Source organism: Macrobrachium nipponense, chromosome 4 (assembly GCF_015104395.2).
Source record: "Macrobrachium nipponense isolate FS-2020 chromosome 4, ASM1510439v2, whole genome shotgun sequence".
In the NCBI taxonomy this organism is placed as follows: Eukaryota; Metazoa; Arthropoda; class Malacostraca; order Decapoda; family Palaemonidae; genus Macrobrachium; species Macrobrachium nipponense.
In genome coordinates this window covers 126,541,845-126,562,557 of record NC_061100.1, presented here as the reverse complement: position 1 = coordinate 126,562,557, position 20,713 = coordinate 126,541,845, and the positions used below count along the sequence as shown (strand labels likewise).

Here is a 20,713-nt window from a genome sequence, read left to right as displayed (position 1 = left end):
GATCCACAAAGGATATGGATATGAACTTGGACTGGAGGGGGATTCAGACAAGAGCAGGTGCAGAAAATTCATCCGGTGCCTAACTGCAACAAGGGGAACTGAACATAAAAATATCAATGACGGTGATGATAATAGTATTTAGTTCCATTATCACTATCAAACTGTACTTAATAATTACCGTACCTTCAGTCTGGTTGAGTGCACCAGGAGGGTTTTTGAACTTGAGTGTTCGATCTGTGGGCCAAGCAATGCCTCTTTTAAGTAACTTGATTTCTTCATTTTCAGGGCTCGCCTTCCGGTATAGTTTGAGTGTGTCTGAGGATGAGAGAAATATATAACACACACACTTATACACAATATACATATATCTCTATAAAAGTAATTATCATTAACATGAAATAAAGTTACAAAACTTTAATGAACCAAAAGTCAAGACTTGGTATGATTCCAAATGTTTTGAGAATTAAAGGAAAGCCCTCAGCAAAGGAGCTACATAGCATACTTCAGTAAAATTCTGATCCAATAGCATCCTTGGGACTTCTGAAGAGGCTTGTTTTTTATTTGCCATTTTCTCTGAGGTTTTCCCAATTTCCCTTAAAAAGCCACTATACTCTAGTACTACATATATATGAAAGTCCCGTATTATATGTACAGTAACTGCAATTATGAGTTAGTTTATATTTTCATACTTTCAAATCAGTACAAATACACTGTACCTCAGTACATGACAAGGTTTCTGTATAACTACAGCCAACTAATCAATAAGTTTGTTTTGGATATCCAATCCTAATATGATAATGACTGATGGAATACTGCACAAAATTACTTATATTACAACAGAAATCACAGTGGGTTTCTGCATGGCAAGAAAAGCATAAAGAAACAATTAAAACACAAAACCAAGCACTATAAATGTTACACCAATGGTGATAAAATATAGGGAAGTTGTTGAAATACTGATAACAAGAAACATGAGCATTCGATGTGGCCCAGAAGTATGAAATAAAGTAACCAGCACAAAAACCATCAGTAGTCTTACAGAATATAAATGTTTATGGAATGGCACTAAAACATGACACAACAGTCATACTGATCAAAGGGAATGGCTTAAGATGTGACAAAAGCAGGGTTAATAATTAAAAGATAATGAGCATCATGATAAGCTTACAAAAGACCGTAATGCATGGTTTTGGTTTACTCATCACACTCAGGAAGACCTGAAGAAATCCAAGAATTCTGGGAAAGCTTGTCATGTACTATAACAGAAGTGCTATATTCGGATGGTATGCTGATAGGAGGAGACCTAATTTGCGTCACAGGAGATAGTAGATATGGCTTAGGGGAAAGAAATCAGGAAGGAAAGAGAATAAGAATTGGAACTGCAAAAACAAGGGATTAAAATTTCTGATCATAATGTTTAGGAATCCAGAGATGGCGATAACATGCGAGATGAGATGAAGTGAAACACCAATTGATTTTAGAGTATTATGTTCTCAGTATTATATTGAGAAATATCCTTAGTAATGTCCTTAGTACTGTAAGTCATCGACAAAACATCCTCAGTGTCAGTCTACTTTCCCTACAATCAGCAGATTGTGTAGGGGGATATAATATATTAGGATTTGTATTAGTCCACATTTAACTTGTATTTCATCAACACAGGTCTTGACTAATTAAAACTATTTAAGATCCATCAAATATAAAAATTTGATTTAGAGGTCAATTCAAAATTCTAATGAAATTTTACATTTTGAAAAACCATTAAACACTGCAAAGACACAATCTTACACAGTTACACTAGTTTTTTTTAACTTCCTCTTACCATTGAACATAGAGTTGGCAATAGCACCACATGGAGCATAAATATTCCCATCTTGATCTTTGCCAAAAGGCTCACAATCTGAAGGGACAGTCGTAACCTTTTTCCCAAGCAACTGGTAGTCATACCTGGATTTTACATATCGTCGGTGGTTTTGGTAGAAATTATCCAAGCCATAGTACATATAAACCTAAAAATAACAAGATTTATATGATTATTCACCTTCAAAATTTTCAGTGCACAATAACTTGCAAACTTTTAAGGAACGTGGTTAGCAAACTTAAAAAAAATTCTCCTTTATGGCAAGAAAAAAAAAGCATTATTAGGCACAAACATTTATGGAGTTTATCGAACACATCAAAAAAAAAATGCTTGCTGGGATTTTCATCTTTTAGTAACTGAAAAAATATATCAAGAGTGTAACTTTAGCTACTCCTCAGCATCTACTTGGCTTTTCAGTTAGGGTCAATTCACTTTACATGGTTTGTCTTAATACATCTTGCATAAGTTAAATATAAATTTTCATAATAAAATTTATTATTTGGATACTTACCTACTGTTAAAGTAGACCCACCCAGCCTTCCCACAACTTAGTGGGCTGTCAAGGAGAATTCTGACAAGAGCTAAAACATTTGAAACACACCTGATGGAGAACAGGTAAACTAGACAGTCATCCGGGTAGCCATTCGATTTTTTTTGTTTGAATGCCGACTAGCCTAATCGGCGGGGAGATTTAGCCAATTTAACAGTAGGTAAGTATCCAAATAATAAATTTTATTATGAAAATTTATATTATTTGAGATGAATCTTACCTACTGTTAAATTAGCTGATTCCCACATTAAGAAGAGGATGGTGGGTAGTGCAGCTAGACAAAATTCCGCTCAGCCATTCGAGCTAAAGGTTTCTTATACGAAACCCAAACATTCTCACCTGATCTGGAATCCTTGGTGGATTTTACTACCACCAGAAGTTGGATTCCATTCAGGGAGCAAGGCTCTCATACGTATGCAGCAAAGAGTAGCCTTGCGGAGAAAACCGCTTCGATTCAGCAAGCATGAAATGCAAGCAGAATTAGGGACCCCTATGCCTGGGTCCAAAAGCCCTATCAAACGACAGTCACTTAAAATGAATACCTTTACAATATAAAGGTATGCTCCTATACAAAATTTGTACCTTCACGCTCCCCAAAATATTAAAACCCCGGGATTTAAATAAAAGAGCCTAAAGAATTGCTTTTTTTCAGTTCAGGAAAAGACTACCCACTACTAGTTGTGGATTAAGGGCTTTACTGTTTTCAAACACAATTCTGTATACTTAAGGTAGTGATCCGGCAAAAACTGAATTGTACTTCTACTGTGACACATCAATCCTATTCTGGAGCGACCAATTGACTTAACACTAAATGAAGTTGCAACTGCTGCTCACATTATGAACGTTTAACTTCAATAAGGTAGAAGATATGGAGCTAGTTCTCATACACTAGCCTATCCATTATGTCACAGAGGACCTTGTGTTCCTTGACAAAGTTTCTAAAAATGACAATTTGTCGAAAATTGCATTTTTCCTAACTATACAAACCTGAGGTCCTTTACATATAGTCCCACCTCATGCCACCCCTCACTCTGCAACTTTTTGCATGGGCCTAAAGCAAAAGTGATTCTTCACCTCTCGGGCGCGTGGGCGCGCGCACGATCGGACAAGCAGTTAACTACTGTTCTCCCCTTGTTCGAAGCTTACGACCGTCCCAGCTGCCGCTAGTTACCTTCCTATTGTTAAAGGACCTCAGGTTTGTATAGTTAGGAAAAATGCAATTTTCGACAAATTGTCATTTGTTCCGATACGTAATACTAACCCTCGGTCCTTTAACAATAGGAAGACTCACTTCTTGGTGGGAGGAATCTGAGTCTTTTTGGTGAACAAACTGGTGTTCGTCCAACCCTGGAGTGCCTCCCTGGTCGTAAGAGCAAGGGAGGGATCCAAACCTCTGTCCGATTGATCGGGGTGTGCACCGCAGGATCAATGGTCAGACCTCTGGGCCAAGTACTAAGAGAGAGGCAAGCGTATCTCTTCGTACCAGCAAGCAAGAACTTGTTCCTGTTTGCAAGAGACAATCATAAAATGATGGATTTGTCTCAAGTTGGCATCCACTTCCTCCCCCTTGTTGGAGGAAGTGGTGGATATTTACTCCTATCCCTTTCAGTGATGGTGCTCTATTGAGTAGCTTACCTGCATCTCGTCCTTACCCAGCAGGGTGACGACCGTGTCCCTCTACCCAGAGGTAGAGGGAAGAAAAAGATGGGAAGAGGAGCCAGTCACACTCTCATTCCTCATCCATTCTTACGGTCACACCAGGACTCGATGCTGTTCAGCCTGCGAGGGTCTGGGTTAACTACACAACGTGTTGAGCAACCACCACGGTTCCCAAGGAAAAAGATCCAAGGAACTGTGGGCAATATCCCGAAGGTAGAAGGAGGTGCATGCGGTCCGGTTGGACCAGGCGCCTGCCTTCACTACCTGCGCCACGGAGAAGTTCTTGCGGAACGCGAGAGAATGATGAAGAGGCGTCCACACTCATCCTGGGTGTCGAGTTTCTTCAGACAGCTCCGTCGCGCCTTCACAGGACAAAGCAGCATAGCCTTCGTATCGGAGGCGGTGAAGTCCATTAGGGAGGGTATTGTGAAGGACTCGAACCAATCGTCAGTTACCGAAGGGTTCTGAGTCTTCGCTACGAAGATCGGTACGAAATCGAGCGTCACAAATCCCCATCCCTTTGTGCTTGACTTCTCAAGAGAAGTCATGCAGTTACCTAAGACGAAAAGAAGGGAATAGTCGTATGACCTATCCCTCTTCTCGACTTTGGTTATGTACAGTACTCATACTGACAAGCTATTAAGACGAAGTAATGATTGCTCTGGAACAACCGAACTAAGTCCACAGCATAGTTCGTAACTGACTCGGGCGCTCTGACAGCTGCCGACTGACTGGTTCGGAATCGGTAGAGGCAAGTTGTCCAAGCATCCGGGTAAGTCACGTGACCTTCGCCCTTTAAAGAGTTATGCTGAGAGACCAAACAAATAATATATTTGTTAGTCACCGATGCCGGACGGCGCGGTGATGATTCTCTTAATGCATAAGCTCAAATGGCGAAAGTCAATTGCCTTCAAAAGACCGAGGTCCCTGATGGCAAGAAAATCTCATAGAGGTTGAATCTCAGCTTAAGGAGAAACAACACTATGTGACGTTGAAGACGAAGGTAGGCAATGAATGCAACCTACGTCTTCCAGCTGAATCGAGAGAAGGAATCTCAAGATTCTAAACCTGTGCTTACAAATGACTGAAAACGCTAACCGCCATTTCATTGCTGTCCGGTGTGCAATGAAAGCGGGGCATTCTTCAGTAATGAAACACAGGGGAGAGCCGCCTGAAGAACTGCTTCTCATGGGCTGAACGTTTGGAAGTAGAGCTGGCAGGTGTGGGAGTAGGCGATGTCTTTCAATACATCTGCTAATCCGGGGTGAACAATGAACAATTGCACACCTCCGAATACAAGATATTTTGAGGACAAACTCAGATTCCGCAAAAATCATTCGCATTATCGAGATACGATGCAGCAAGAGACTATTACAGAATTCTGTTACCGTGCGGTAAACAGAAAGATGAGAGTCGAATAGATATCTCTGTTTAAAATTCTCGCAATACCGAAGACGATGAATACTAGCGTCACAGCAGTATATGGTCATTCATGTATGCGAGAATCCCCGTTAATCAGAGACTTAAGTCCGTGATTGTTGGGCAGAGATACGGTTGGTATTCAATCAAAGCAGGTGAGAAAGACATAGCCAACCGTGCATCTCGAAGCGGCAGCTGGTACTGAAATGCCTCGGGCAATTCGATACGCAGTAGCCGTCGCTGACTCGTCATCCTGAGTTGCCAAGTAATCCTTTCCACTAAGGAATGCGTTCGGCTAGAACCACCGAGCATAAAAAGATATGCTCGAGCAATTATATTTATGCGAAACGAATTTCGGTAAATATAAAAGCTTAAATGGTGTTGTTGTGACAACACCATAAGTATATAAAATTGAAACTGGAAACTCCTGGGAGGTTGCAGGCAACCCCGAGTTGTAGTTCAATTAGAATACTCGTCTAAGTCGCAATCCGTAGAGTAACTAGGATATGCGCCTACCCCTCGGACAATTCAACTGCTTAGCAGAATCATGTCGCGAGGTTAATATACGTAGTATATTTGTAGGATTCTGAACAACGATCTCCATCCTAAATTCTTTCCTTCAAGAAAACAAAATAAGGATTGGAGATCGACCACCTTCGATCTCTATCAAAGAGAGTGAAGAAGTCTTCCTCGAAGGAAAGCTTCAATGGTGAACAGAATACTAAGACGATAGTTCAAGCCAAACTGGATATTCCCGTCCGTTCTTCTCTATTCCAGGTTGGTCGCCTACTGTGAGATAGTCTTCTTTCAGCAGCAGTCTTCTTCCCAATGCTAGAAATTCCAGGAATTCGAGCATAGGCGAGGTTCCCGATTATCGTGTAACATATCGGGGATTCTCGTCTCGCTCACTTTGGACGGTGGTCTCGCCTGTTTGGAGATCGTAAAAAACTCGAACACTCTGAATGCGCTAGAAATTCCGTAGAATTCTAAGCAGTCTGCGAAACCCCCACCGAATTCGTCAAACGATATCGGCTGGTGGTCCTCTCGATTCCCGTAGAAATCGAGAATCCCTCCTCAACGACCGGGGCTTACGTCAGGTAGGACCCGAAGGTCCCCCCGGTAGCGCAGTCCCCAACGTGGGATCCTACAGAGAAATCTCTGTAGGATCCCTCCCCTTTCCCTCGTAGCCGTAAGGAGAGAGGGAATGGGGGAGGAATTGGATACTCGCTCGCCTTCCCAGTGGAACTAGCAGTTGGAGAAGAGTAGGAGCAGCCATCGCCGAGTCTGGGAAAACGTATCGTCAGGAGAAAACGTTTTCCCCGAGGAGGGTTACGAACTCTCACTGTAGGTAAGGGTCTGCCGCCACTGTGAACGTCGTCTGGGTGGGGCTGATCGACACCTGACAGGAGAGAGCCGATACCGTCCTCAGACTCATTCCAGTCCTCGTCGAGGTCGAAACCTCTCAGGAGGACCGAAGGAGTATTTAAATACGGTGTCCGAAGACACGTAGAAACGCCGCTGTCGCAGTAGAGGAGGTGGAAGTAGCTTGATCGACCGGCCAGAACTGAGAGAGCCTTCTTGTACGGAGACGAGAGACTCTGGTTCAAGACAGAATCGGCAAGCTCCGATCGCGGCAAACCCACCGTCGGTTTGGGTTCCCTCTCGGGCCCCAAAACGACTCGAGCAGAGACATGGGCTCTGCTGGTGGGAGCGGCGATCCTTCCCCCAGGTCGTTGTGCTGACGAATCAGTGCAATAACCTGGGCAAAGTTACTCTGAATCTCGTTAGTTACAGCGTCTTGAGGAGTAGGACCGTCCAGTCCCTCCAACAAGAGCAGCTCCCAAGACCCTCCTCCTTCAGAAGAAGGACCAGCAACAGGTCCCTGACGGTTGCCTCCAATCACTTGCGCGTACGTCCTGGCTGGTCCTAAGACCATACCTGGCACGTGCGGCGTCGTGACGGGATCGTGAGCGGCGGATCTCTCACGATCACTCCTATATACCTCGCTCTTCCTGGCGTATGCCGAGGAAGTTGAAGGTATAAGAGAGACAGAACTGACGCTACCCCCTCCCCCCCCTGACGGTCGCCTCCAATCACTTGCGCGTACGTCCTGGTTGGTCCTAAGACCATACGTGGCACGTGCGGCGTCGTGACGGGATCGTGAGCGGCGCACCTCTCACGATCACTCCTAGCTACCTCGCTCTTCCCGGTGTAGCCCGAGGAAGTTGAAGGTAGTGGAGAGACAGACCTGACGCTCCCCCCCCCCGCTCGCTGGCAGGACCAGCGTACGTGGGGGGCTGCAGCCGATCACCAACCCGCGGTGGGGATCGATCTGCAGGCCTGGCCGTGCCGCTCACCTGTGGCGAGCGGCTCGACTGAGCACGTCGACCCCGGTCCCGTGCGTCAGACGAGCTGCTGCTGGTCACCGTATCCGCCCGGTCCCTGTGGGAGCGGCGGTCAGGTGACCTGCAGAGCTCGCTTTCGCGGTGAGCGTCCTCGCGGCACGTCAAACCGCTGGTACCAGCCGAGGCTGGTACCGTCGGTCGAGGGGACCTGGGGGACCTCTTCCCAGCCTCAACCCGTGGCCGGTCAGAGACCGTCACGTCCACCCGAGGTACCGGCTGGTCGCTACGAGAGCGGCCGCTGGCCTGGCGAGAGTCACCTAAGCGGCTCTCAACAGTCTTCTGCTCCGTGCCTCGGTCATGACGCTGAGCGAACTCAGGCGTCTTAACTTTGGCTGCACGGTCACCCGAAGGAGACCGTACACTCGGAACTTCTCGCGGACGAGAAACCGAGCCGGTACCTGGCTTAGCAGCAGAGCTGCCAAGACCAGGCGAGGGTGTACCAGCGGTAGCCAGCACACCCTTGGTCCCCGTCTTCTTCTTCTTCTCAGAAGGGGAGACGGGCCCCGTTCCCGAAGGAACAGGAGGACCAGCAGAAGAACCCCCCGTCACACCGGAGTGTGACGAGCCCTTCGAAGTTCCCGAAGGAGTCTTCTTAGGGGGAAAACCCGGTTACCAGCTGGTCGCTGCGAGAGCGGCCGCTGGCCTGGCGAGAGTCACCTGAGCGGTTCTCGCCAGCCTTCTGCTCCGTGCCGTGGTCTTGGCGCCGAGCGAACTCTGGCGCCGAAACTTTGGCTGCACGGTCTCCCGAGGGAGAGCGTACACTCGGGATCTCCCGCGAACGAGAGACCAAGCCGGAACCTGGCAAAGCAGCATCGCCGCTAGCACCAGGCGAGGAAGTACCAGTGCTAACCGATACTCCTCTGGTCCCTGTCTATCTCTTCCTTACGGAAGGGGAGACGGGCCCCGCTCCCAAAGGAGCAGGAGGACCAGCAGAAGGACCCCCCGTCCCACCGAGGTGGGACGGGCCCTTAGAAGTTCCCGAAGGAGACTTCTTAGGGGGGGGAGGCAGCCTTCTTCTTCTTCGGCTTATGGGCCTTAAAAGGGGAAGAGGCAGCAGCAGACAAAGACGAAGATGACACCTTCCTCTTCTTCGTCAGCTCACGCAGGACAGTCGTCAGGTCCTCCATCCAGGCCGGAGTCGGGCCTATTGCCGAAGCAACACGGCCCGACTGCACCTGTCCGGAAGGACCTGGGACTGGGGAAGACACACCATGGGCAGGACCAGCATGGACAGGCGCAGGAACCAGGAGCGACAGGAACAGCAACCAGCTCAGGAGCGGCAGGAACAGCGGCAGCGGTAAACACAGAAGGGACAGCCAAGCCAGTAGCGGGAACCACATCAGCGACAGGTACGGCAGGCCCAGCCATCGCCTCGTAGATGGTACTGGCGGCCGGTCCAGGGGCGAGCTGCTGGAACAGCGGAAGTCTGGGGCAGGCAACACGAAGAAAACACAGGCGGCGGCGGCATACCCCTCCTCGGTACAGCGGCGACTGGCCCTAGAAGCAGCAGACGGCGTCACCGACACAGCATGGGGAGTGTAGACCAGCGGGGGGAAGCAGCATAAGCGGCCGTGGAGGTTGTAGTGGAGACCACTCCAAGGTCACCGCCCCAGACCTCGCTAGACGCTGCAGCAGATCGTGGATGCTAGGCACGCCCTGCAGCCGCAGTGGCCCATACCTGTCCAAGGTCGTCTCCCACGGATGTAGCACCTGCGGTAGCACAGACAGATTAGTAAGAGGGGTTCCCTCACGCACGGGGGGGGAGACATGCCCCACCCCGAACGGAAGGAAGACCCCAAATACAAAATACGAGGAAGCTGAGCGGGGGGGGGGGCAGGAAAGAAGACGAAGAATCAGATACCAAGGGAGTCGCGGGAGAGCTTTCCGACGACTTCCTGGCAGACCTTCGCTTCCCCTACCCCCGCACAGCAGTGAAAAGTAATATGAAAATGAAACAGAATACTGTACTTGCAATTCACTTCATAGAACTTAAAGGGGGAAAGATCAATTCCCGGGTAATAGATATATATGAAAATGAAACAGAATACTGCACTTGCAATTTTCACTTTCACAGCAATAAATCGTAAGGATTAATTCCCGGGTAAGAGCGGAAATTGATCCAAAATTAAATTTGATGCAATTAATAAATGAAAATGAAAAGAAAACTGCATTGCAAATCCACTTTCACTGCATTCTATTCATACAAAATAAGAGGCTCGTGCCGAGCGCAATCACGCTCTCGGCAACGAACGCACAGGGCAAAAATATAATGAAAAAGAGTACTTACATCTTTCAATTACACACTTTCGCCCAAAATACATGACTCGGCGCGAGTGCGCCCGCCCTCGGCACCGAGACATAATTCAAGTCAATTTCATGAAAAGAGCGGAAATTGCCGCCTCTACGGCGATAGCTCCATGTTGATTCATAATTAAGTAATGAAAATGAAAACAGTGTACTTACAGTTTCATTTTCAAGTCAAACAAACCATTAGTAGAAAACACTATATAAACAAAGCATACGACGATGAAATGGGCAGAGAGCGATGATGAACACGTCCTTCACACCCGCGCGCACGATCGGACAAGAAGTTAACTACCGTTCTCCCCTTGTTCGAAGCTTACGACCGTCCCAGCTGCCGCTAGTTACCTTCCTATTGTTAAAGGACCGAGGGTTTGTATTACGTATCGGAACAAATCATAACACAAAAGGTTAACTTTGCCTCTTCCAGGCTTAACCTTCACATATACATTCTAGGTTTTCTAAAACCACAAAACAAAAGATAACTTTGCCTTAAGTTTAACCATTGGCAAAGGCGTTATAAGTTTCTAAGAATCCCAAAACAAAAGGTTAACTTTGCCTCTTCCAGGCTTAACCTTCATAAATACATTCTAGGTTTTCTAAAACCACAAAACAAAAGGTTGATTTTTGCCTCTTCCAGGCTAACCTTTGACCACAACATCTGTTTTTCTTAAAACCACAAAACCAAAGGCTAATTTTGCCTCTTCCAGCATTTACCTTTGACAAAGATGTTCAAAGTCTCTAAAAGGATGATAAAAATGTTCTAGGTTTAACCTTTAAATTTAAATGCCCAACAGGATAGAGAAGTTTCCTCTTCCCCCCCCCCACAAGGGGTTAGATTGGAATTCTTACAGGGAACTATAAAGCATAGCCTTAACATCACCCTCAGCTCTAAGGCAGAAAGCTAAAATAGCATTCCCTTACACCAGCTTAAAGAAGGGTGTTGACAGCAAATTTACTTATTAACCACTGCTAAATAAAAGGTTGTACAGTAAATTCAGATAGCATTTAGCCCCGTATCTAAACTCCAGAAAGACTGATATAGAGATGAAGGGGCTTCAATCTCAACACCTTACAGTGCTGGTCCTCAACAAGATCTAAAAGTACTTGATGCAATACTGAGGAAAGTACGTAGGGAACGATAACTTTGGAAGTAGACAGTGAAAAGTCTTATCTCCTCTAAACAGAAAACATTAACGTCTACAAGGTTCCAGTGCTGAAAATTCCTCCATAATGGTACCCTCAGCAAAACACAGACCACTGCTTCTGACCCCAGGCCATGGCAGTTTTAAATTAAGGCCAGATCCTATGATAAATTGAAAATCTTATTATTGGGAGGGGTCATTCTAACCTCTCCAAGCAGTTAAGGAGATGCCTACGTCAATGGAACTGTATGGAATTGTGTAGTAGAGTTGATTTCTTCTCAACGGAAGAATGAGACATCTACCATGAGCATTGGAAATTCTGAAAAGTTTTGCCCTGAGGCTACAAGGGCTCTACAGGAGACTAAGCAATTCTTGAACACGAAATTGCTAAATAGAATTCAGAGTAGATACAAAGGGCAGGTCTGAGTCTGAATTAGGCAAAATTTAATGAAACATCCACTGCTCAAGCCTGAGGGCCAACAAAGTAGTAGTAATCATTCGGCTGTCCCTGTTCATCTACATGCTAGGAAGCTAAATGAGTGTTCCTTAAATCCACCCAAGTGCCAAACTTATGGATGTCACGGCCCTTGTAGGCAGTTGTTCTTCCTGAATCCCCAATTGCTAAAACACTGTCCACAGGATGGATGATCAAACCAATATGTTGTTTCATTTCACTCAAAGCAGCAAACTTCCCACAAAGACTTTGTTTCTGACCGGGAATAAACCTGCTAAGCATCCTGATGTCTTTCCACTGCCCTGACATCTATAAAGTTTCACCAGGTGTAGTTGACCATCCTATGTTGCATGAAAGGTTAATGACACTAGTTAAACTCTGTGTTGCATGACAGAGGGAAAAGACCAAAACTTGGACTTAGGTTTAAGAACCAAATGGACGATTCCTGGTTAAAGTGTCCCTCCTACAGTCCTGGAGCCAAAGTTAGTTCTGGATTACTTACAAATTTAATTAAAGTAATTAATAAGCCATAATTCTTACGCTGAAAAAATACATTAATTGAGCATGATTATCTGAAAATAACCCATACGGCCATGTTTCCTAATGAGGAAAAGCCCTTACCATATGGGAAGTTTCTTTCCGGTCTAAAATCTTCAAGCAGCACATGCCTATTCATCTTGACCAACAAGCATGCATAATTAAATATCATCCCCATAGATAAGAATGGGGATATAAAGAATTAACAATATAGTGCATATAAATTGGACCAGAAGAAGCAACAGGTCCTTGGCCTTTGGAATACTGTTCACAGAGTAGGCTAACTTGAATAACTGATTCAGTGGAAGTGTCTTACTCCTAAAGTCGACACCATCTACCAATGGGCAACAAGTCCCTGACATAAATTACAGAGGGCTGAACACTAACCCAAACAAAGTGCACAGAACAGCAATACCTTCTAGTAAAAACCCTTTGAAGGAACTTGCATGACTGTGGATGTATGGTAAGTGGAATGAATACATTCTGCATGTGTACCACAAGTCTGACCATTCTTTGGAAAGGCACTAAAACCATGCTAGAAAACCAACAAGTATATGGACAGACAATTACTGTTATTCAGTCTCCAAATGTCCAAGAATATCTCCAATTACTTATGGGTGTCTTCCTAAAGAATTACCCTTGGCCCATCATTCCCTCTACTATATACAATCTCCTACTAAAAGAGACTTATGAGAGATCTCTGCTGAAGACAAGGGAAGCTATAAGAAGGAGAATAAACTAGTGGAGGACAATCACAAAGAATCACAACTGCCCTTCACCGTCTCCACCATATAACATACTGGTCCCAAGTCTCTCCATGTATGTTAGGAGGCTGCAACTGTCCATACCCCAGAACCTGAATCTGCACTTATCCCCGAAAGGTATAAGATAAGACTACCAATAGATAATCCCGAACTGCATAATCAGACAGGAAGCGAAAGTGTTCTCACTTCTTCCAAACAGAGTGAGTATAAGCATGAGGACATTACCCTGCAGCATCAGAAGAGAGTTACTTGTTTTAGTTACTTGTTTCCTCGCTAAAACTCCGCTGGGTTGGCGTCTCCACCTCTCTAAGAAGTCGCAGAGCCGAGACAACATATATAAAAGGTAATAACTCAAGCAGACTGAAAATCCATCGGCATGTCTGTCAGTCTCAAGTTCATTTCCCCACAGGAAAGAGAAAGAAAGCGAACCTCCTATTAAAGACGGTTAAAGGACCAATAAGCATTGTACAGCAAAAGTCGGCCTTCGGCTCTCTGCGACCTTAAAAGACAAGACGACAAGCCAAGGCAGACAAAGGGAGATTGTGTCCGAGGACGAGAAAAGTTACGAAATGCTCTCAAATTGAAGAAAGCGTTGGTTCTCTTCTCCATTATTTAGAGTGCGCCAAAATACGCTAAGACAGGTCTCCATCCTACCGACGCCTTAGGCACCAAGATGTGACTGTAAAACCCCGGAGACGGACGCACCACTTCCTCTATCGCATCCTTGTCCAGCATCTTCTGCACTTCCTCCCGAAGAGCCAAGAACTTCAGAGAATCTGGAGGATGTGCCTTCCTGAGCTGCGGCTTGTCCGACAGAGGAGGAGAAGCCCATAACCCTGCCACTTGGCCCAATGGCTGGCCAGGCACCCCCCCCACCCGTGGCACAGGAGAGGAAGAGGCACCTAACCTACCGACAGCCCCCTTTACCTCTGCCCCTTGGGACCCCTTCTTGGCTTAAAGGAACGAGAGCAAAAGGGACGTTGATCCTCTGACCTAGGCTGAGTCGAACGGGAAGGCCCTGCCGAACTCTAATTCCTCGATGGCCTACCAGGTGACAATCTTCTTGACTGCTGCTGGACGGGGGGAGGAGGAGGAGGAGCCAGACGTCTCTGAGGACGAGACTCTGACTTAGAAACGGCCTGGTGCACCAGTCTGTCTTTGGTGTCGGCCCGGCGCCGGTCTATTGAATTCTTGAGCTCAGTCCGAGGAAACAAATATTGCAACTCCAATAGATCTCCATTCCTCAATGCCAGCAAGGACTCCGTGTCAACTGATCTCTCCATCCTAAACAAAGCTGCGTCCCTTCTAATCAGAAGGAGGTTTCCCCATAAATTAACACTGAGATGAGCCATATACGACAACGCCTTGCCTCCGGACTGCAACAGACTGGCATGCGAGGATGCACTCACCAACCCTTCTGGGGACCTCTCAGAAGCTATCTTGGCAATGACCACAGACCAAAAGTCCAGCCAAGAAACCGTCTGCAACATGGAGGCTGCCGAAGATTTCAATGCTGAGGCATCTTACGGAGACAAGGACGGAGCCACCGACCTCATCTGCTCCAAAGTCAATCCCGGCTTCAGGCGAATGACGTCTGGGTTAAGATGGTGCAACATGAAAAATGCAGAGTTCGTAGCATAGTACTTCCTATGTCTTGTGAGAGGCAGTGGTAGTAGCTTGGCAGAGCCCCTAGAGCGAAGCAAACCGTCCTGGTCCGAAACAGAGGCGTCAAGCTTATGCAAGACCGACTGGACGTGCCCCAACAAGAGAAGCTGAAGCGATGATTTGGGATCCTACGTAGCTGCCACCAAGGCCTCCAAGCAAAAAGGAGTGTAAGACGACCGAGCCTGAGTCCTACTTTCCAAACTGTTGAACCCACAAATGAGATCGACAACTTCCGAAAATGAAGACAAAAACTCTTGCGTGTCTCCCTCCTCCTGCTACGGTAACGGAGACCGACGAAGAGAAGGATGTATCAGCTCCTCTAAGCCACCTTCCCCATTAAAATTAACGGAAGGGTCAGCAGCCGAACGGCCCGAAACACCAATTAACCTGTCTGGGCTGGGTCCACACGTCGGCTCCTGAGACAAACCTACTATACGACTAGGAACATCACTACGTACTCCTCCAACAGATGACTCATTAACATGTCCGTGAATGGTCACAGGCGTGGCAGACTCACATGCGTGGCAGACATACAAACGTGAGTTGGAGAGGAATCCCGAACACTCAAGATTGAAGGAGAATCCCCCAGAGTCGAACTCTTGGAAGCACCAGTGAGAGGGGCAGGCAAACACTCCTGCTGCACCAACTCCGTGCTCACCACCTTCGACCTCTTGACAGGCATCTTGAGATCCTTACGGCGACAAATAGGCCCTGGAGAAGAAGGAGCAAAAAGATAAAGTAGCAGTCCTTTTACAACAGCCTTCAGGCGAGTGCTTGCAAAAAAATCTACTCTTTTAACTGCCAATGGTGCTAAATAAAAGCAAATTTCATAGTAAATAATCCAATGGAACTCATTCTAGAGGATCAAAAGAATCTGCAGATAAAATTTAGGCCTGTGTCTGAATTCCAGGGAGAGATTGATACTGAGTAGTAAAGGCTTCAATCTTAACTGATCTCAACACCTTAAGGTGCTGATCATCAGCCAGACCTAATACCACATGACAACAATACCAAGGAGAACATGGAATGATAAGCTAGAAAGTAGAGTGAGAAACTCCTACTGTATCTAACAAAGCAGAGAAACTTTGATATCCACAAGGTTACAGGTGCTACAAATTCCTCTGGAACAGCATCCAGAACAATACACAACCTGCTGCTTCTGACAAAAGGCCATGGTTGTTTTCCAATTAAGGATAGACCAATACCTTAGAAAATCCCCTTACTGGGAGAAGAAAGTTAAGCATTTCTGTAGTTTGAGTTGATTTCCCCTTGACAGAAGAATATGAGAGACATCTACCAAGACAGCTAGAAAGCCCAAAATAATTTGCTCTGAGGGTACTATGGCTCTACAGGAGTCATTGAGCAATTATCAAACTTTAAATTTGCTAAATACTTCCTCACAGTGGATAGAGTGAGAAGGCTCATAAGTGTGAATCAGGCCAAATATAAAGAAACACATCCACTGCTAAAGCCTCAGGATCTCAAAGGACTAATGATCAACTGCTCATTCCTTCATCTACATGGTAATAAGTCCACACTTGAGTTCTCCTCTAATCCTACACCAACTGTCAAACTTGAGGATGCAATGGCCCTTCTACAAGTAGTTTGTCCTTCCTGATTCCTCAGTTGCCAAAAACAAGGTCCTCACACAGAATGAACTATCAAACCAATATCATGTTGTTCATTTCACTAAAAGAAGGAACCTTTCCATTATGACTTTGCTTCTGACCAGGGATAACCCTGCTAGGCATCTTTGATGGTCTTTCCACCATCCTGATGTCTTGTAAGCTTTACTAGGTTTAGTGTTGACCATTCTATGGCGTAAGTGTAACACTTGTCAAAATTCTTTGACTCAAGTTACTTGACTTCATGAAAATCAAAACCTGGACATGAACACAGAACCTGGCAACAATGACAGTCATGGATTACTTAAAAGTTTAATGAATGTTAGTTGTCAGTCATAATCTCTTATGCTGAGAATATACAGTAATTGAGCCTGTCGCTTGTTACAAAGCAAGTTGTAACAGAGCCTGATTATTCTGACAAATTCTCTGGTGAGGCCAAGCTTCCTAACAAGGAAAGCTCTTACAATGTAGGGAGCTTCCTTATGGGCTAAAATTCTTCAAGAAGCAAATGCCTATTCGTACTCTGACAGACAAACCTGCAAATTACAAGTATCATCCCAACATCACCAAGTACGAATCAGGAGTAGTTAAGGAAGTCGACTGAAAATCATAATGCACAGAGACTGAGCCAGGTGAAGTAACAGATCCTTGGCCTTTGGAATACTGTCGACAGAGTTGGCCAACTCGAGCCCGTTGACTCTATTAGTAGAGTAGAATTCTTGCTCCTAAAAGTTGACACCATCTGACTATAGACAACACATTCCCTGTGAATACTTATAGAGGTGTTCTACAGACATGAGCAACTCCTGCAACACCATCGTTTTACTCAATATACAGTGCAGAGTTAACTTTCAAATATCCCATAAAAACCACAAGGTCACTTTTTTGCTTATGCTTTTTTTCTCTGCTTTCTTCCCTGTCATGATAAACTTTGCTTTGTTAACACTGACTTCCAGTCATCTCCTCTCCAGTCCACTCTTTCAATTTTACACATTTAAAAACCTCTGCCTCTTATTCTGTTAACACTAGGACATTACATAATGCAGCTCCAGGGGCCTCTTCTCTGAACTCCTCAGTAGCATTTTTCACCACCATATAAATAGCAAAAGGCTAAGCACTGATCCTTGATAGATACTAGCAACATTTACACATCTCATATTCTGCCAGTGGAAAATGATTGGACATTGTTTAATTGGGTATTTTTGCACTTAAAGGGTGACACTTCCCTTTAGAGGCAAAAGTGCTCTCTTACTTTTTTTGCAATTGGTGCATGCACTTGTGTAAAAGGTTCCCATATGCCAACAGTTTGTACATTGTATAAAACTTATGAAATCTAACAAAAATAACTAAGCAAAGAATACACTTTGTGCTTGCTTACAAAACCTTACAAATTAATAAAAATAAAAATCTTATAATTAAAAACATCTACAAGAGATGTTAAAAGAGTTCAAAACTATACTCACATTCTTCTCAAAATCCTTATCAAGTGTGAAAGGTTCCAGACAACTACACTTAGATGAGACATTTTTACTTATAACTTCCATGCAAGGCTGTCCATTGTATTCTGTGGCATCAATACTTACACAATCTGTGTAATCCAATTCAAACTGCTGAACCTAAAATATGTATAAAAAATATGTATAAAAATAATTATTTGTTGATGGGTAACAGGCAGACTCTTAGACATTTCATTATTTGGCTATTTTATAGCAAAAATATAAAGCCCTTTGTCTAAATTCCAAATTTTAATAAAAATCATCCATGTGCAAGATAACTAAGACTTAGAACCTCTTTAATTTAACTACCATTATAATTATTATTTAATTTCAAATTTAGATAAGAATATTGCAACATCCTAAGTAACTATGAATATTCACATCTTCAAACAGTCCTTCAAACCATATTTCTTCAAATACTGATCTTTCCCCAAACCAAACCTTAGCATTCATTAAATTGAATTACATAATATTACTCAATTTTGAAGATAAATGCAGGAATTAAAGCTCACATTTTCAGAGAAGTACAAGAGTGCAACACCAAGTGGGATGAAGAGTAATCCAATAAGGAAAAATGCTGGGAGGACTGTATCTGCTGTAAGAATGGGCTGCCATGCTGGTAAGCGCTGCTGTTTGAATTTCTGTTTGAATTTGGAGTCTGAAAAATGAAGAAAAATTCCAGTCACAACTCAGTAAACCAGATAAAAAAAGTTGCAAAATATTCCAGTATCATGTCACATTTCAGTAAATTCAACAAAAGAGAGAGAGAGAGAGGAGAGAGAGAGAGAGAGGAGAGAGAGAGATGAGAGATAGAAGAAGTAGGACGAGAGAGAGAGACGAAGAGAGAGGAGAAGAGAAGCAAGGAAGAGAAGAGAGGGGAGAGAGAGAGATATTCAAAAGGAACGCACCTATGAAAATGCAAGGGCAAGGTACATCATACAAAAGAAAATTAGGTAAGTTAAAAAAAGTACACACACTATAAATGATGTATGTATTCTAAGTACACCTGGACTTTGGACCAAGCAATACTACTAGTGTAAAGCAGCTGTCACATAGTACGTACAATATCACTATTACTACATACATTACACTTAAGACTGAAAGCTTTTATAGTAAAAGAAAAAAAAAGTAAATAAATGTAGAAAAGTAAATAAAAATTTAAAAGTAAAAATAGGATACAAAATCATTAAAAGTAAAAAAAAAATGTAAAAGTGAATTCAATGATGGTCAGCAATAATTGAACAAGAATTAATAATGTCAACAATTACAGTACGTATACATTTCGAACATCCTCACTGAGTTCCCTTTCAATAACCCAGGCCACAATAACAAGGCAGTTCTCAACTGACCACAGCATCTCTAATATATAAGAAATACAAAACTTTCTACTACTAAGGATTTTAAACTAATATATTTACATAATTACTACCACTCTCACATACAATAATGAACTGTAGGTATTAGGATGTACCCAGACCCTCTGAAAATCTAACCTTTTTGCCTTTGCCTACCCAAATCCCTGATTAATGTCCAACAAAAGACAATTCCCAAAGACACAGGAGTATACGAAATCCTATGCCTGGACTGTGACCAATCTTGCATCGGTTTTATGGGAAAATCACTTCCCCAGAGATTAATACAATATAAACGGTCAGTTAGGTATGGACAACAGAGCTCGGCTATTTTTAACCATATAAATAGCCATAACCACAGAATAAACTGGAATTTGTCACATAATTTATAGCAGCAAATGTCAATCTTTTATCATAAACTCTTGATAACAATGTATACAGGCACTGGATTACAGGATGTTGTCATAGTCTTAGATCAACAGATATAAAAAAATGGGGTCTCTTATATCAAATTCTTTACAATGTCTATTTTAGTTTCTTGAGCCACCAACCACTCCAATCTGGTTGTTTATCTACCAACAAAGGTTCAACTCGCTAACACAGTACAGTAACAACTTCATTACTCCTTACCTCTCTGTCTTTTGAATTTACTTTCCCTATATCTATCCTTTTTGTTTGTTTTTAGTTTATGCTTACCACCCAAGACCCTCTCATTTTTCCACCACTCTCTCTTCAACCATTAACAATTGAGAATGATGATACCCTAGCTGTAATTGATACTGACTGAAGCCAATTGCATGATAATGTGATTTTAACTAAAAAAAAAATATATATCCACATCACCAGTTACCAACCTCGAATTTACCCAGAAGCAAAGACAAAAGGTACAAGCTGCAAAGGACACCTCAGAAATTGCAGTGCTTTGGTTTAAGTGACACATCATCACACCTTCAAAAAACTGAATGTCATTACAATACCAGCAAATGGTATCAATAGAAATCTAACCATGAAAAGATGAAAGAAAAAATACAAATTTGTAGCTACTACTTAAACTTTCACTGTATTGTACAATTTAATAGTACTAATTTTTGTCCTAAAAAGAAGTGATGATACAAAATTGTCAAGGATCTTGGAAAAATCAACATTTTGTTTATTACATGAGTCAATTATAATTAAAATTAATAGCGCAAAAAAAAAAAAAAGGATATAATAGCAAGAGTATTACAGATAAGTAGTACCTAATTTACGTCGTTTCTCCTCTGCCACTTTCCTCTCATTGCTAATAATGCGATACTTCAGGTCATGAATCTGATTTTCAAGGATAACCACTTTTCTTTCTAAAATCCTCACATTAGCAGGAGACTCTATTTCAATAGTTGCCATAATGCAAAGATCTCTTATCACACATACATTTACTGACCTTTAGTCATTTCCAACCGAATTCTTTACATCACCATGGTAATTGTATATAACTTTAAAA

The 20,713-nt window shown here is 43.6% G+C and overlaps 1 protein-coding gene across 4 annotated transcripts in view; it reads right to left on the bottom strand.

Annotated features, from left to right (window-relative positions):
• The window catches only part of LOC135211140 (cell cycle control protein 50A-like), a 136,411-nt gene that overhangs the window by 41,503 nt on the left and 74,195 nt on the right, over positions 1 to 20,713 (bottom strand). For 2 of the 4 annotated variants that reach the window (XM_064244298.1, XM_064244297.1), the window contains exons 1-5: positions 20,472 to 20,631; positions 18,394 to 18,539; positions 17,849 to 18,001; positions 1,823 to 2,009; positions 184 to 315 (exon numbers count right to left, since the gene is read on the bottom strand). In XM_064244298.1, coding sequence (XP_064100368.1) covers positions 184 to 315; positions 1,823 to 2,009; positions 17,849 to 18,001; positions 18,394 to 18,539; positions 20,472 to 20,616 — 763 coding nt within the window. In that variant the 5' untranslated portion in view covers positions 20,617 to 20,631. Of the gene's footprint in view, positions 1 to 183; positions 316 to 1,822; positions 2,010 to 17,848; positions 18,002 to 18,393; positions 18,540 to 20,471; positions 20,632 to 20,713 lie in introns of those variants that run through there. The other 2 variants (XM_064244300.1, XM_064244299.1) reach the window with 1 other exon arrangement.